Source organism: Cyprinodon tularosa, unplaced genomic scaffold (genome assembly GCF_016077235.1).
Source record: "Cyprinodon tularosa strain WSP-4 unplaced genomic scaffold, ASM1607723v1 ctg100, whole genome shotgun sequence".
Classification (NCBI taxonomy): Eukaryota; Metazoa; Chordata; class Actinopteri; order Cyprinodontiformes; family Cyprinodontidae; genus Cyprinodon; species Cyprinodon tularosa.
The window spans coordinates 1,557,045-1,574,697 of record NW_024037783.1 but is presented as its reverse complement, the minus strand read 5'-3'; the positions used below and the strand labels follow the sequence as shown (position 1 = coordinate 1,574,697).

The following is a 17,653-nucleotide window of genomic DNA, read 5'->3' as shown; positions in this document are numbered from 1 at the left end:
ACAAGAATACATTTCCATAGGATAAGGTTGTTCTTTTTTTTTTTTTTTTTTTTACATTTTTTTATAAAAAAAATCTTACATTTAACCCTTTAAGAGTTTTATTTGTAGGCTTTGATTCAATTTCCATTTTATTAGGAAAATCATTTTCTGCTTTTCTGATTCTTGCTCTTCCTTAGTGAAAACCTTGTAAGATATCCATGCTTCAGTGTTAAAGTTACCTTCCATCAACAACTTTAGAATCTGTTAAGCTAGTTATATAACTTTTGTTTATCACACACAAAAACTAAAGAACTAATTGTTTAAAATAAACACCATACAGTGAAAAGCGTTCAAATACAACTTAACTAAATGCAGTTATAAATTAATAAATTTATTGAATCACAATAACTTAAGACTAGTACAGTGATATCAGTTTCAATTTTCTGATTCCTGGACAAACAAGTGATGACAAACAGCATCAATTTGCAATCACACAAAGAGACTGTACACAAAATACCAATTTTCAAGTATTATACCAAATCGGCTAAAAAAAGTCATCAAAACGCGGCAGGATAAACAGCTATTTACAAGTTATCTTACATACCTATAAAAAATTTACATGGCTATGAAATCTAAACATTCATTGAGTTTGTGAGTATTAAAATGGACCAGTCAAATGCTTTAAACATCATTCACACCTAACAGAGCAGGCTTTACACGGACTTGCAGAACTTTTTGTGCTTTCAACATTAGCAGCAGGTAAAACTAATGTATCAGACAAGGACAAAGAAAACTGGCCACAGAGCTGGTGGCATGCAAAACATTTGAAACTGGGGGACAAACATACGTTCACTTTTCATTTTTAGAATACAATGAATATTGCATAGGATTGGTGGGTAAAATTTTGAAAGCTGTGGATTTTATTTCTCTTTAAACCTCACTGAAGGCATGCTTGGAGGTTTAAAAAAAAAACCCAAAACTGAAGTTTTTAAAGTTAGACATGCCAAACTCTTTTGAATAATTTTTCACAAGTACCATTTATATTAATAATCTTTCAACTATATTTTTTGATAAACAAAGCAGCTTTAAAACTAGTTCCCACTTAATTAGCTCATTATATCTGAGTTTTGTTCACATCACCAGAACAAAACCCTTAAAAAAAATAAAACACAAGTAAGGAGAGGGACATGAGGTATAAATCAACAAGTCTTCTTTTACTTGCCTCAATCAGTCACCAAAGGATCCTGATTTCAAGCACCAAAACTAAATGCTAATTTATTTTAATATATTTAACATCAGATCACACATGCAAGAAGAGCAACAAACCAAAAAATAGATCTCTAATCCAAAAGCACTGCTTCTCATTCACATCTATTCAACCCCACGGTGACTGTGATTGATATGAGAGGTTGACGGCGCTCCTCGATAACTGCAGCTGCTCGAGGAGAGCTCGACTCAGAGCCCTGTTAGGTTGACAGCCATTTAGACCAATAATCAGCTAATGCACGTAGTCTGGTATTTAAGTGTAAGGCATTGTTTGTTGGAACTCAGTCCAGCACCAAAAAGATTTGTGCTACAAAAGCCTGCATAGGCCAAATGTGCGAGGAGAGATCAGAGGACTTAAGGGACTCAAAGAGAAAAATGTGGTAGAAGCGAAGAGTTATAGAAAAAAATCATGAGTGATCATCTCTGCCAAATAAATTCTACTGACAAATATCTCCAAAGTGAAATTCAGTCATCATCCTGTACTTCTGTTTAGATGTTATGTAGATGAGAATATTTCAAACATTTTCTACTCAATTTTGATAAGGAGTCACATTGAAACCCAAATTTCTCAACTTCCTAGTAACCTTTGTATCGATTTTGGTGAGTTTTATTCTTTAACTGCCACATCTGTGCTAGCATAGAAAAATCCTTTGAAATCCTCTAACGTTTATATATTGATACCTAATGTCTGTATGCTGTGAAAGCTTAAAAGTCATATTTCTTCTTTGTCAAATTAGTTTCTTATCAAATATATTTAAAAAATAACTAATCAGTTCACCAATCATTATTTAGTCAATAGGAAAAGCTGTACGAGCATTTCTCTGTGATCCTTCATCTTTAGCCCAAACAAAAAACATGAATGGCTCAAGCTTGAAGTTGTCGGAAAAACAAAATATAACATCACCTAATCTAGGTATGTCTGTAAATTGTGAAAAAAACAAAAAAACTAAAATAAAGTGTTAGATTCAAAATAAATGCTGAATTTATATTTTAAAACTGCATGAATGCAATTCCCTTCTTCCATAAAGCAACACTACAAAATTCATAAATTATAATGAAGTAATTTCTTTTGCCGATTTCTTATCTAGTGATTTAGATAATTTGTTTGTTGTTAACTTCATTACTGTTTAACATCTATTTTTTTTTATCTTTAACACAGCAACTAGAACAAAATAAATAGTACATTGCACTGATCCTTAATTTTTGTACCTTTTATGGATAATACAGCTGGATACATTTATTTTTACATTCAAATTTTCTTTTCAAAACTTAAAAGTAAAAATGAAATAAATAAATGTTTTCTTAACCAGACACAGAAAATATCCAAATCAAATTTCCTAATTTTTCCTGCCATGTAGTTGATTAGTAAAATAGGGAAGGAGATCAAGCAAACCAGCATGTTTCTGATTTTTCAGATTTTAAGAAACTCACCCAGCTTCTTGAATACAATGCAGTGGTTCTACTCAGTTGGGAAACATCCTAAGGAAGTCATAGTATTTGATTAATCTCCTGCTTAAAGCCTAATGAATCTTAAACTATTAGGTTGAGTACTTTGCCAGGTGATAGTTTCAGATTCAATGTGGTCTCAGTGGGCAGTACTTCTAGTTCTAAAAAGCAGTCAAAGTAATTAATGCAAAGAGTGAATTGAAAAACACAAATGTCATACCATTGATTACATGGTTTTAATTTTTAGATTAATTTTCTTTTTATCTGCATGTGCAGGATTAAAACGATCTAAATTTTGGATACTGACAGGAGAATGTTGTCTGTGATATTTTTTATTTCTAAACTTTTAGTGACACAATAAATACATTTTAAAATTAAATTAGGTTCCTGCTGAACTGATGTTCACTTTGGCTGTTTTCTTTTCCAACATCATGCACTGAGGCTACTTGAGCTGTGGAGGTTGCACTGACCTGTGGTTCAGAAACAAGAAAACTTGATTTGAAGCGCCGTGTGCAGGCAGGTTAGGTGCATTGCAGCATGGTGGAGATTGTGGAGCACTGGCTAGTGTTAAAGTGAACAGTTGAACGATGATGATGATGATAAAGATAATAGCAATGCCTCACCAACAGGGACAGGCTGTGTGCTTCTACTTTCTGCTGAAGCAGATTTTGGACTCCTGACGAAGGAACCAAGGGCCACAGCGGTGAAGAAAAAGAAATCACGGCAGTGCTGGAGAAACTTCTCTTTTTTACCAAAAGGCAGTTAACTCTCTCCAACTCTTGGGTTACCTGCACCCAAACGAATGAGGCTGCATTTCGTGCCATGACCTTAACTTGGAGAGTTCTCACAACGAGAACAGATTCTAAACGTTCAAACTGTTGTGTTTTGCGGATGTCATAAAGTCGACTCCAGTGATGAGTCGAGGATGTCGTCCTGGTGACTGTTGCTGTTGGAGTCACTGTCGTAGCTCTGCGGGCTCGATGATGTGGCCGCTTCCTTCAGGCGCATCAACATATTCATCTGCCATTAGAAATAAAAGTCAGCTGGAAGAGTTTTAACAATAAGATGCTTTAAGCTGTAAGTCAACAGCTACTGAGCCTTCCAAAAGCATCCAGACCCAGTTAAATATATTTAACTTTGTCAGATTAAAACAACCAATTTTAATGGATTTTTAGGTGCTAGACAAAAAATTAACAAAATCTAGAAGACATTAAGTTCATTGGTACTTAGCCCTTCGAAAATTAATACAACCTCCAGCGGTTCTAGCAAGTTCCCAGAACAGATCCAGCATTCTTTATGAAATTGATAGTTTCTTTAGGTAATTTGCTCTGATCTTTAAATGTTTGCACTTTTACGAACATTGTGGATTTTTGCTCACCAGTGGATCTGCGTCACTGTCACTCTGTGGCGGTTTTTTCCTAACACCTTCTCTTGGTGCGGAGTAGCCATCAAAGCCCACGTCCTCGGGACGGAGCTGCAGCAGCGGGGCCCAGTCACCCGGAGTTGGAGTTGATGACCAAGGATATGTGTCGATCACCCAAGCCGCTGGGTCCTCCCATCCAGCCCTGCGTCCATAAAGCTACACAGAGTGGCATATAGTTATAAGGAGAGTCTGGGACACACTTTCTAGATGTTGCTCATTAGTTCAGACTACAGAAATGTTCATTATAAATTATCATTTATCCCTTCCTGACATATGCATTATCTCTTGTACTCATTAGTTTGTACGTATATGTTAAAAAATTACTAGGAAAAAGTGTTTGTTCAGCTCAAATTTGTTATCTTGTAATCTTGTTATTTATCTCTATTTTATTTGGTTTGGAATACAAAAATTTGCCCAGAAGTGTTTGTCTGATTACATAATTTTAGACACTAAATTCAATGTTTTAAGCCTACAGTTACTTGGTAATCGTGTTGCCATTTCATGAAGTACTTTTTGTACTCCTATTTGAGTGAAATCTTTGTGTACTCTGCCCATCTCTAGATAGATCTACGGTACTAGTTATAGTAATTTCAAGGAAGTTGTCTTGGAAGAGAAAACCAGTAAACAGGTAGAAGAAAAAAACAAAAACTAAATATGAGACTTTTTCAGCACTGACAAACAATCTTATCTTCAATTATCATTTTTCTCAATGAAAAGTATAAGAATATGCTGCAATAAAACAGTTGTATATATTTTAACTAGGAGGTTTTCTGGACTTAAATGGATATATTTCTTTTTTTTAGCCACTTTTTTAGTTTTTTATTTACCAACTTATAGTCTATATAGTGTTTTACAGAACCAATTTATAAATGTAAATATGTATGCAATGAACATTACTGACATCATTTAAGATAGTATCTATAAAAATTAAACTAAACTTCTCAACACTGTTGTATTTCTATTACCTGCAGTCCTTCACGTACTGCCTCCAGCATGTAGGGGATGATGGAATAATTCCAGAGATCGGTAAACCAAACCCTGGATCCCTCCACATCCATGGGGCATGACAGAAAGAGGCGAGGTCCTGCAAGAAGTAAAACTTTCAATTATAAATGTAATCAAATTTATTTAAACCAAATTCTCTTAATTGTAATATCTTATCACCGATTGTGACGTCAGAGGAGCTGTGGGTCTCCAGGAAGCGATTCAGGTGGTGCCAAACCCGTGGGACCCAGTCCATGATCTTTACCAGCTCTGCATTACGGGTTCGGCTGCCGATCTCAACCTCTATCAGTTTCCTCCTCAGGTATCGACCTAGAAATCCTTTCACTGGTTCAGTGTGGTTGGCACACAGTATCCACCTTTAAGAAGAACATAGGGGTGCAACAGTGTTTATTATAGATTGGCAAGATCAGTGGCAGGAGGACATCAGAGGCATTCAAATTTACCTGAAGTTGTGGTGAAGCTGCAGGTTGGGAGCGGATGAGGTGGCTTGGCTCATGGTGCCAATAATGTAAGGACTGAAAACAGCAAAAGATAAACCAAAGTAATGTTTTTATTATTAAATAGATTCATTTTGTGTTGCAGTTCAGCATTCTGCAGATGAATGTGTGTGAACTGACAAGTGCTGGTAGTTGCAGTTGAAGAGGCCGTTAAAGATCTCCCCCAAAGAGCTGACATGGTGGAGGTTGTCCAGAATGACCACCAGGGGGCTCTCTTCCCCAGAGACACTGCTGCATTGCTGTGCCAATCCTGACAGGTACTGACGAAGCTCCTTAAAAAGGAAAGAGTCTTTGTTTTTCTCTGCCTCGTGTTTTGGTAATGGGGATATATTCTGCAGTCTCAGCTATCTAAAAACATTAAGGACTGTAATCTTATATTGAAGCTTTTAGTTAAATTCATTACTATAAAGCAGAATGAGAAATCCCCCCCAAAAGTTAAGAAATAAAAGCCAATAAATTAAAAACAGTATTTGCATTCACCTTGCTGGACTTGTGGTCCACATTGAAAGTGACGACAGCGCCCGGGGTCAAAGGTCGGCCCTCTAGCAGCAGAAGATACCGAGCGAGCTGGCTTGCCAGGTACGTTTTCCCCGTGCCGCTGGGCCCTGACAGGATGACCCGTCTGTGCTCCCTCAGCAGGGACACGTAGCGCTGCAGCATCGGCTTTGGGATCAGCGTCTCAAACACGAACGAATCCACATTTTCACTGCTTGCACCTACAGGCAAACACAACATAAGCACTGGTTGGCATGTGTAGATATACAATTTTTTTAACCAGTAATTTAAATTTAAATATATTTAATACTCTGCATGAGTATTACGGATAATTTTCCTGTTTCTCAAAGCCGATCATCAGCAGTGCGAATACCTTTGAGCTGAATGTTGATGGTGTTGTCTCCCACTAGATAGCCACAGGGCAGCAGCTCAGGCGTGGTGGCTGCGCTGGAGCTGCTGGGCCGATGGATTTCGCCGATGTTGTATCCCTGCACGCTCTCTGTGCTTAGACCAAGCTGGTGCACTGGGTCTACATGCGTAATGTACTCCTGCAGAATATTTTAGCAGCAGTTATAAGGTTTTAAATGTACAATTATGAATGAAGCACACAATTCTCTGTAACTTTGATCACGCGTTTTTTAAAGTAAATGATGGGAATCAGTCTTTAAATATGTTTATAATTACCTTAAAGAGGCGCCGGACCACCCCATCCAAGACGTCCCACTTCGTTTTGCCGCTCACACCAATGCAACCAATCAGAAAGTGGTGAGATTGACTCTCCTTCAAAACACAAGACATTCAGACACTGGGTAAAAAAAACACATCCTCTTCAAGCTATTTCCCGGCATAAAGCAGGTCTCACCTCCCCCCACTTGATTTCTTCATCCAGGCTGACGACAATCTTTACATGTCGACCCTCTTTCCTCATCCCACCATCTCCGCCTGTGTCATCCAGCAGCATATCTGAGAAGAAAATAAGGTCAGCCGGTTCTATTTACATACTTTATTTCTTTATTTTCAGTCACTTGACTGCAAAAAATAGAAATCTAAATAAGGATTTTTTTCTCGTTAAAAAATAATTGAATTTAGGAGGTGAGTGAGACACTTTGATAAAGGAACAATTTACTTAAAATAATTAAGTATAATATAAAATAATTTTTTTTCAAGTATATATTATCAAATTTTCTTATTTTAAGAGTAAAAATAGTAATTCCATTGGCAAATCATCGTATTTACTTAATCAAATCAAGGGTAAATAAAGTTAATTTAAGGAATCTGCAGTGTGTGTCTTACCCAGGCTGGTAGACTCGCTGGTGGTAAGGTTAAGGCTGTGCTGTGATAGTCCTGGACCGGGTCCTGGGGTCTGAGTTTGTGTGTGAGGGGGAGGGGAGGATGAGATGGACACCTGGGATCCTGTTCTGCTCCCCTGACTCTCTAGCTTCAGACGATCATTTTCCGCCTTCAGCTTTTCAATCTCCAACTGCCGACAACAAACAAATCAGTAAGCAGTGAAGCCAGTGAGACAATTAGAGAGATAAAATTATGATAATTTGTCTATCTCTGCTCTGAGAACTAGTGTCTTCTGTTGGCTTGAACGTGCAGACCTGCATACGGTTCATGGCCTCCCGAAGCTGGTCCAGCTGATGCGCAGAACTAAGAGCCTCCAGGCGGATATCTGTCAGCTTCATCTCCTTTTCCCTGAGTTCACTCCGCAGCTGCATCACCGTCTCTGCCTCGCTGTCCAAACACTCTGACAATCTGGAGAATTAAAAGCAAGGACGATCATTCATAGGCTGGACCTTAATAGGGGCTGCATACTGTATGCACATCAGTTAGGCACAAAACGTACAGTGTGTTGGAGTGGGTGTTCCTGAGGATGTGGCTGGGGCCTGAAGTCCCGTTGTGAGGCAGTTTGGGGGAGGATGGCAAGGATGAGTCCATCATCTCCTCAATATCAGAATGAGACGAGGCGGATTTGGGAGATTTCTTCTTGGTGAATGCTTGTTTAAAGGAGCTTCGCAGCTGCAAAGACACAAACATAGAAGGTAAGAAGGGAAGGTTGACAAGTCTGCACAGAGGGGAAGGAGGATGTGCCGGAAAAGGTAGTGGAAAACGGCTGGACAAAATTAAACAGAGGGCCTCAGGAAAAAAGGATATATAGGTAGATTGTCTTATGACTGACTGAGCAGCATGTGCTTTGCAATAAAGGCAATTTTGGTATAAGAGCTGCTTATAAAGCAGTTTGAGTAATCATGAAGCATCTTTAGCAACGGTTTTCTGTTGGCAGGAGAAAAGGAATACAAGTCCATTTTAAAGCAGCACACAATGCCACTTATGTTCAGTGGAAATCCTAGTAATGATGTGTAAAAAAAACCTTTTAAATAAACATACTGGCTAAAGTGCTGGTAACCTTGAAAATCACTATTGTTACTTATTCTTAGCTTCTTTGTTACTTATTCTTAGCTTCATTCTCTGGGAATTTTTAAGTAGTCTTTCATGACTTTTCTAGGTTGTGGAATCAAGTTGACCTATTTAAAGGTTCTGGTTGAAGAACTGTAGCAAAGTGGGGGATTTCGGGTTTATCATTTCTCCATACGACGAATTAGACAAATCTCTTATTTCTTCTCATTGCAAAAAAATAATAATAATAAAATAAAGGGTGGAATTTGTAAAAAAAAAAATAATAAAAACTGCTTGAAATGTAATAAAACTTTGGTTAGTTGCTATTAATTTTAATATAAGCCTAATCTGATTAAATACTCTATAAACATCTGATTTGAAAGTGATTGATACATTAAAAAGTACAGCAAAGGAACCATGTTGCTCTGAGCCCATTTTCTCTCGCATGGACATATTAACTTTTTGAAAAACCATGAAATTATAAAGGAAAATTAGGATCTTTTTTTCAGTGGGTTTTTTGCAAGTTAATGGCAACATGCAGTTTTCATACCTTGGCTCTAAAAAGATCTGAAGGTAAAGCGGAAAAAAAGATTCTATAAACAGGAAGGCTTACAGATGTCTCTCTTTGCGTTCTTAAACTTTGAAAATGTCAAGTGAGAAGATTAAGTGTTGGAAATCAGGCGATTTTAGAATCCATTATCTAGAGAGGTGTCAAACGTTTGGGCTTTATGTGATGTTTGCCTCTTTTTCTTCATTTTTCAGTGTAAGAACATAGTTCTGCAACATAGTTCTTTTTTTTAAGGCTTATTGCACATCTTTACCAGAAGAACCAATAAAGGAGTGTACAACTTATTTAAGGCAAATATGTGTACTTGTGCCATGGATACAGCTGTTGTCTAAAAGGAGCTGCTTCAAGTGTCATAAGAACTGTTTAGAAGGGAGCAGTGTTGGAGAGGAGGGACAGATCGATCGGAGCTAAAACACAGCGAGGGAAAAAAAAAAAGGATTGTGGTTAGTAACCTATAGGAGGTGCAGGGGTTAGACTCTGGTTTCTTTCACAGCATACCACCCTTACCTCATAGACCTGCCACATGAAGCGAGGCAGAGGAAGACAGGGAGACAAAACAGCACATGTTCAAATAGTTTTCTATGTTAATGTTTTATGGGGGGGACAAAATTCAACCAGAGGAACTACAAAGGCTTTAATGATCATGAAACATGAAGCCTTTCAGTAGAGGCTCCCCTCTAAATGGAGCCCCTATGTACTCCATATTGCACACCTATGAGTAACACCTGCAGCCAGGTGTGGGGTCTTCGCCACAAAAACACAGACACCCACATACAGGGGCGGAAAGGGATGTTAGGTTTTATCACTATGACCTAAAGGAGGAATTACTGACAAAAGGATGATAAATGAGCAAACACAAGGCGGTAATGGTTTCTATAAAAAAAAACAAAAAACAAGTTGCATACATCATCATCCTGGACTTTTCCACCGGTGCACAGCAGCGGCTTTTGATATCAGAAAAACAAAGCTCAGATTTAGGCATTAAGTGAATAAGAAACTGTTTTTCAAATCTTTGCTTATAAAAGAAGAGCTATGATGACTGGAAACCATCTATTAAGCATTGATTTGGTGATTTACTTTATTTACAAAGAAATTGAAATCCCGTTTTTGGACTGTAAAAACACCAAATCAAACCTTTCACTTCACAGCACTGTGTGGAGCAAAGTCTGGTGTATTCACCTTATCCCCAGAAAAAGAAGGCTGAAGAAGGAAAAACCCGGAAACATGCGTGAAGTTGGAGAAACAAATATAAAGGTAAATCAGTCAGTCAGATCAGTCAGGTAAAACATCCTGACTGATCTTTTTAATAAGTCAGCAGAAAGTGACTTCACCTGGCTTTACATTTAAAATATTTACAGGTACATCTCAGAAAATGACCGAAAAAGGTGATTTGTTTGGCTTTTTCACTCAAATAGACTCATTACATAGAATATGATACATCTTATTGGTTGGTTTCTGTGAATTTTTGAATTTTTGTCGGATTTTCATTATTTTTATATATTCTCTTCAAAGTCAACAGAAATAATTCCTGAAACAAATAATTAATAAATACATATACCAGTTTCATTTTTGGAAATGACTAAAATGAAGAAATATTTAAATAATCTGTTCTATTGAGCTCCATCTACGATTTCTCAGACTCTTACCCAGTTTTTTTTGTTCTTCTTCTTGTTCTTTGCATCTGCATCCATGTTGGAGCCCACACTGGAGTGGCTGGTGGCGCTGGCGACGCTGCTGACGCTGTCAGAGGAGTGCTGCCGTCTTATGCGCAGATCCGGCTGCTGCTGCTGCTGAGTGCCGTTATTGGCAGCTGAGAACACATACGTAACATGTCATTTAAACAGGCTCTGTTAGCTCAGTTTGTCTCAGTTTCTAAAATATCAGGTCAGTGGATGACGGAATTATGTCTGCAGTACTACAGTAAAACACATTTTGGGACAAACCCTAATTAAAATACCCCAATCTAGACATTGAGTATGGAGTTTCTTACCTGTCCGATCTCCTTTAGGTACAAGTTCAGGTGTGTTGATGACTCCATTAATTGCAGCCTGAGCGACAGCATTCTGCTTCTTAAGAAGCTCAATAGTTTTCCTCAGCTCATTCAGCTCAGAGTCCTTTACAGATAACATGTTGGAAAGACATTAAATTAGATAAGTAGAGGCATTATCTGAATGTGTGGTATTAGAACAAGAGGAGCTGTTTTTACCTTCTGTTCTGCCGTCAGTGTTAGACTCTTCAGTCTGATGGTCATGTTGCCCAGACTCTGTTCAAACGCTGCCACCAGGTGAGCCTGTGGGAAAAAAAAGTCAATGATTAATTAAATAATTGTATCTTATTTCTTTCTCACTAAAGTAAAAAAACTAATGATTAAGATCACCCTTTTGTTTGTAGAAGGACCCTGGGTTATATATTGACAATTGCCCCAGATAATATATATATATATATATATATAATACCAACTAGGAATCAAAAACAGTCTCAATCTGCAGCTTTAAAAGCCAAAAATCCACTGAACGGTTGAGTGAGAGGAGAAATATCGACTCTGTTGTGATAACTGTTGGAGCCTTAAGGCTTAAACCCAAGCATGAGGTCACCATAGTGAAACAAAACCCAAATAATCTCATAAAAATAACATCTTTAGATAAATTACTAGCTGCTGGTTATTACATTACAGAACAGTGAGTCTAAACTATTGAGCCTGGAACTGAGATTTATTTAAAGCCACTGTCTTTGTGTCAGAACAAAAGGCTCTAGAGGATTTTGTATGTAATAATGTTAACCCTGCATGACACCAAATGATTGAGGATTAATTTAGAGAAAGAGTTTGTTGGTTTAACCATGCAGAGTGAAGAACCACCGGCTCTAAAACATATCCTACCACGATATCTTTCATTTTCTAACTCAGAGGCATAAGGTGTGCTCAGATAATCCCTCATCAGTTTGTGACACACCACAAGATTCTCTGACCTGAATAACACCCCCCACCACCACTCCCCCCCGGTGCTCCGCCTTGTATGCAGGCGTCACTGGCTCTACAATCTGATCTTTAAATCAGGTAGCAGTGTGCCGGCACTTGAGTACATGCTGTTATCCAACACCTTTTGCTTTCCTCCATATCTTTTAAAATCAGCAGAGCGTGGCAGGACTTGTGCAACACAGACAGGGGGGAGGCAGAAATGTTCGTGTCTAGAGATACTTTAGGAGATTCTCTGATGGTTCTGCCAGTAGTAAAATTATACCCTTTGAGAGTAAAGATCACTTTGGCATCTTTGTGATAGGGATTAGTGAAAATTTGTGTTTTGAATACCTTTCAATGTGTGACTGACAAACGTTCTGGTACTTTTAACAATTTTAAAGATAAGAAAATTATACCTTATTGAAAAAAGTAATCACAAAATAGTGGATCTGTAGACTAAAGATCAGAATAAGTCACTAAAGGAGAATTCAAGCTCTACCAGGAAGGTCTTAAAGAGAACATTAGTGGGCAGACAGATCAGGGAGAGAAGTATAGCAGAAATAGATACGTTCAGGTTTAAATTTCTCAGAGAGCTAAGCTCAATCCGTCCTCTGAAGATGGAAAAAGTGCAGAACAAGTGCAAAGGCAAACAAAGGGAACATTAATAAGAGAGCAGCCAAAAGGCTCATAGTAATTGGAAGAGCAGCAAAAGTCTAGAGTTCATGTCGCCCTCCTCAACTTAGGCCTTCTTAGAAAGATTGGAAAGACAAAAACGTAATAAAAAGCTTCTTGTGGAGAAGCTTTCGATGGAATACAGCAACATTTAGAAGGAAGACGCTCTGGTAAGAGAATGAAACCACTTTTATTGCCTACATGCACAGAGGATGTGTGGTGAAATCCAACAGTGAAGAGTTGCCTGTAGATCTGTGTTTTCAACACCAGTGCTCTAGGAACACTACTTCAAAGATTTTAGATTTTTTCCTGCTTTACCTGTAGATATATAGACACTGCTACAATAAAAATGTTTCAGTCCACATCTATATCTGAAAATTAAAGATCCTCTAAGATCTCTATCCAGTCTGACTGGTCTTGTTTTATAAAGCAGAGTGAGCAAACATGTCAGTCTGACATACAATTGGGTCAATAAAAGTACATAAAAGTACAAGAAAGAAATTGTTGAAAAACAATCGGACCACAGAGGTTTGTGACTGTAAAATTTTAAAATACGAGGAACTGTAGGTGGATCAAACTCTTTGAAACAATTAAATTGAATTTCGGATTTCAGTTCTGCAAATAAATCTAGATATTGCTATTTAAAAAAAAAAAAACATGTTTCATATAACGTAATATATTCAAAAGATACCAAAATAGTTAATCATAAAAACGGTCACTTTTGTTATTGTTGTTCATACCAATGGGAAATCTTTGCACACTAAGTTCATGCAGTAAATAGTCAGTGATATAATCTGTGATATAGGTTCCCCAAAGCGTGTGTTGACCTTCTTGTTTGCTTACATTTGCACTCAGCTGTGTTGTGAGGGCGGAAACCTTTTCCTGGGAGGCATCCAGCTCCCGCCGTAGCTTCCGGATCTGCAGGATCAAAACAAAAGCATAAAAAAAGGCTCCATAAGAGACAACATTAAAAACAGAGTTTGTAAGTGCAATTCAGCCTTGGTTAGAAGATAAAATACTAAAGAAACATAAAGCAGCACATACAGGTGTGCACAGGTGTTCAGGAAATAAGACTGGGGCCTGTTAGACGGTCAGACACATTATGGCTACATGTGTAACTGGATACAACTGCAATAACATGCCCATGTTCCAACAAGTCCAACCAGTGCACATAAAAAAATTAAAGAGGATGAAAGTCCTGAGTGTGCTGATGCTTACCTCTGACTGAGACTTCTCCTCGTTCTGTAAAACAAATGCAAGAAAAGGAAACCATTAGACTTTTCAACCTGCTGCCATCAGACTGGCCTCTACTGTTTGATTTATTAGCTCCTTGGAGACGAGCTTTATAAACTGCACAGGATATAGTCTGGTGTAATATTTCTGGGAAGCAGAGATATCCTCCTGAAGGCATTTCTCTGTGTGTTTGGCTCATTGTCCTCAGAAGCATAACATGGAACAATGGCCCAAAAAAAAAAAAAAACAAACAGCTGATAAGTAGAAATATGGAGCGAGAGCATGCAAAACAAATGCTGGCTCGCACGAACACAACACACCCTGATGCTGGTCACCATAACAGTGAAACACCCACATTTACAAGTAAACAAAACTGTACTGTAGCTGCCCATGAACTCAGCCTTATCATATTTATGGATTATTATTATTATTATTACTGCTTTGTTATGGGGTTAATTTTAAGGCGTGATTAAAGCATTTTTCTTTTTTTATCTTTCTAAACAGCAAGCTTAAAGAGGCAACTGTGCAATAAAAGATATAAGAAATCATTCTTCACCCCCAAATCCTGTAAACAGCTTCCTAACTGTGTCTGAGCAGCATGCTTTAGCGGATCTGCGCTGTGGTATGTGGTTTACAAAGAGGCATCTGTCCACGCAGGGCTGCTCAATCTCACACACAGACACAAGTAAAACACAGAGAATTCTCACTGTAATGCAAAAGAAGATCTGTTTTTAGATTTAAGAAGCAGCTAAAAACACATAGATCCTGTTTCTATGAAACCCCATGACACTAGGCAAATTCAGCTCTTTTTAAAAAGCTGATTCTGAGCAATGTTCCATTTAATCTGTAACTTCCACACTCTCCTACCGTTTGCTGCCAAGGTGAGACGGTTCCCGTCAGGGATAAAGTCGCCATCATCTTTTCTCCAATCTCTTGCCTGCTATGATTTCCAGAGTCTCTCGGGGCTCAGAGGTTTAAAACATGTCTGAGAATTTCTCTGCTACACCTGCTCAGGTGAGTTAAGAAGCCCAGAAGGAGGAGGAGCTTCCCTGGGATGCACTTAGATCCCAGCGTGTTCATGTGGGCTGAGCCCTGTATGTCCGTGTGACTACGGCAATACTTTTATCCTTACAGGATGTATGAGTCACATAACTCTGGGGGCTGAGTGATAAAATTTCATATTTAAGTAAACTAAAGTTGATTCCAAAAGAATAGCTGCTCAGATTATTGAGTGTTTTTTTTTTTTTTTTTTTTTTTTAGCTTTTAACACATTAGAGACAATTTTATCCTAATTAATTTGATCCAGAAAAAAAGAAGCAAAAGGGAACAAATATGTCTGTGAGGGTAGTTAAACTCACCGTAGAGTACATAGAGGAGGTGCTGGATACCAAAGACAGAGAGGATCCATGAACTAAAGAGGGAAAAACAAAACAAAAGAAAAGCTGGGATTAGGAAATGGCTCTGATTGTATATCAATGTGATTTATTGCTGGTCGAGGCTTTAGCAACTCAAGCTGCTGATTAGCTCCTAGGAAGACACCATGAGCAAATAACTTCAACCTCTCAATATAATCTCTAAATGTGTAACTAAAATGATTTAGAATTAATCAAAGTATTTAGACATTGCTGCACAGGTTTCTGAAAATCTAAATCGACATTCTAGATGCATTTATTCATTTTATGCACACTATAACTAGGAGAACATTTTAACTCATAGGTTTCTTGGAAGAGAAATAAATTGATATAAAGCTCCACAGCAGGAACGACCTTCAGACTGATTCAATAGTTCATTTTACAACAGACCAAAAGTAAAGTCTGGACACTGGTGGGTGTGGTCTGGCGTGGAGGTTGGTCCCAGAATCAAATTTAGCTCAAAGCTTAATGTAGTGACTACGGCTCAGTGGCTATAAAGATAAAACTCCTTCACATTACAGTCAAGCTGTGGTGCAACTAATGACAACCTGAACACTACCGCAGTGACTCAGTGACTAATCGCATGCGAGACTCTGGAAACAGGGCCGGTACTGTTCCCCGTCTGGGAGCAGATTAGAAGGGATCAGTGATATGATGTCAGAAACCACAACGAGAGGTCGGCCTGATCTGCAAAGAATAATTTGTTCTGTTTAAAAAGGCAGATAGAAGTTTTTTAGACTACTGGATCTTATCTTTGTTTGGTCTAGACAGAAAAGTGTCTCGTCAGCCACATAAAAGGAGAACATTTAGTTTTCACTGCGAGACAAAACAATAAGGTTATCCTGTTTTAATGACCTTTTGGACTAAATTAGTTTCTGACTGTCTTTTAAAAATATTAAATAATAAAAGTCTTTAGAGCTTCCTGGTTTAATTTGAAATACAAAAAAAAAAAAAATCCAATACTTGCTGCAAATTTACAGCTGACAGTTGTATAACAGTCAGGATTAAAACAGGGACCCTGCAAAAATCGGAGGAGGGAAAAAGGAGGGACAGATGGATAAAAGGCTAAAACTGATGCAACTTTTAATGAACAAGATGACTGCCTCATTAGTTTAGGAAGATGGCGTCTAAAGCTTGTTTTTGTCTCATTGGGTTGACCTCTCTGTGCGTCAGAGAAACGTCACTAGCTTGTATGTACAGGGTCTTTAAATTGATTTGATGATTTTATTCAAAACTCAAGTTGGGGGGTGGGGGTGGGGGAGCAGGCTTGGAGGTGGGATGGAATACCCTTTCTTAAAAAAAATCTTAAAAATCATCTCCCTTCTTAAACAAACACCCCCCCCCCCCCCCATACAATCCCCTGTGATATTTTATTACTAAATGTTTAAAATTTTAACTACATATTAACAGTTAATGGCAATTATATTGCCCTTTCAACATTTGGCAGGCTGTGGGCTTACGAGTAGCCTGAGCAAAATAAATAACATCAAAGAAGTGTCCTACCATGACTATGAAGCTAAACCCAGTGGGACATTTGTCCCTAACTATGTAGGGGCAGAGATAGCCATGCCAGTCCAGGGACTGACTGCAGTTCTACTGTAAGGTGCCTTGGTCAATGTCAATGACCGGCGTACCTGACATGTAACAAACATACCATGCATATTGCTTTAGGTTAATAGACTATATTAATAGGGCTATGCATGCTTCAAAAAAAAATTTAAAATAAAATTCCACCCCTTCTTTTTTTAACGTATAGATTACGGATTTTATTTAGTCTCAACATGAGGGACACCTTACTCTTGCTTTGGCTTTGTTGGTACATTCTTCAGTTCTTGAGTTGTAAAGTTTAAAACAACATATATGCACAGTTTTTTTCCCTCAGTATTTTTAAGATTTTTCAAAAGTTCCAACCTAAAGATGAGTAAAAACAAATCCCTAAGCTGTTATATTTTTAAACCATTGTTGAAAACTTGCAACTAAAACAGGAGCTTTTAAAACAGCTCTTAGGTAGCTGGAAAACTGCCGTTGTTTCATCATCTCCTGTTATTTCATCCAAATACATTTTAATCCATCCATTCATTCATAATGGAACCTATCCCAACAGCCAGTAAGTGAGAGGTGAGGCCCAGCTGAGGCACATCTGATTATTTAAAGAGCTCAGTCCTTCAGGAGGCGGTTGTTTAAATTGGAAGGAAATGGCTCAGTTAGTTCAGGGACCAGCAGAGGAAGACTTGGAGACAACTCTCTAGAGATGTGCTTTCTATGCATCCCACTGGGAGCAAGCCTCAGGGTAGACCCAAG

At 38.1% G+C, this 17,653-nt stretch overlaps 1 protein-coding gene across 11 annotated transcripts in view; it reads right to left on the bottom strand.

The window, feature by feature from the left end:
* Window positions 1-105: 105 nt before the first annotated feature.
* nav2a (neuron navigator 2a) overlaps window positions 106-17,653 on the bottom strand; it is a 244,695-nt gene continuing 227,147 nt past the window's right edge. For 8 of the 11 annotated variants that reach the window (XM_038272842.1, XM_038272370.1, XM_038272508.1 and 5 more), the window contains 20 exons: window positions 15,299-15,351; window positions 13,926-13,949; window positions 13,551-13,625; window positions 11,286-11,369; window positions 11,070-11,193; window positions 10,726-10,889; window positions 9,587-9,595; window positions 7,961-8,133; window positions 7,716-7,869; window positions 7,405-7,591; window positions 6,974-7,074; window positions 6,796-6,891; window positions 6,485-6,659; window positions 6,097-6,332; window positions 5,737-5,888; window positions 5,563-5,634; window positions 5,279-5,475; window positions 5,080-5,198; window positions 4,070-4,270; window positions 106-3,711 (listed from right to left, as the gene is read on the bottom strand). In XM_038272842.1, the coding sequence (XP_038128770.1) occupies window positions 3,586-3,711; window positions 4,070-4,270; window positions 5,080-5,198; window positions 5,279-5,475; window positions 5,563-5,634; window positions 5,737-5,888; window positions 6,097-6,332; window positions 6,485-6,659; window positions 6,796-6,891; window positions 6,974-7,074; window positions 7,405-7,591; window positions 7,716-7,869; window positions 7,961-8,133; window positions 9,587-9,595; window positions 10,726-10,889; window positions 11,070-11,193; window positions 11,286-11,369; window positions 13,551-13,625; window positions 13,926-13,949; window positions 15,299-15,351 (2,522 nt within the window). In that variant the 3' untranslated portion in view covers window positions 106-3,585. The remainder of the gene's footprint in view (window positions 3,712-4,069; window positions 4,271-5,079; window positions 5,199-5,278; window positions 5,476-5,562; window positions 5,635-5,736; window positions 5,889-6,096; window positions 6,333-6,484; window positions 6,660-6,795; window positions 6,892-6,973; window positions 7,075-7,404; window positions 7,592-7,715; window positions 7,870-7,960; window positions 8,134-9,586; window positions 9,596-10,725; window positions 10,890-11,069; window positions 11,194-11,285; window positions 11,370-13,550; window positions 13,626-13,925; window positions 13,950-15,298; window positions 15,352-17,653) is intronic. The other 3 variants (XM_038272440.1, XM_038272587.1, XM_038273116.1) reach the window with 1 other exon arrangement.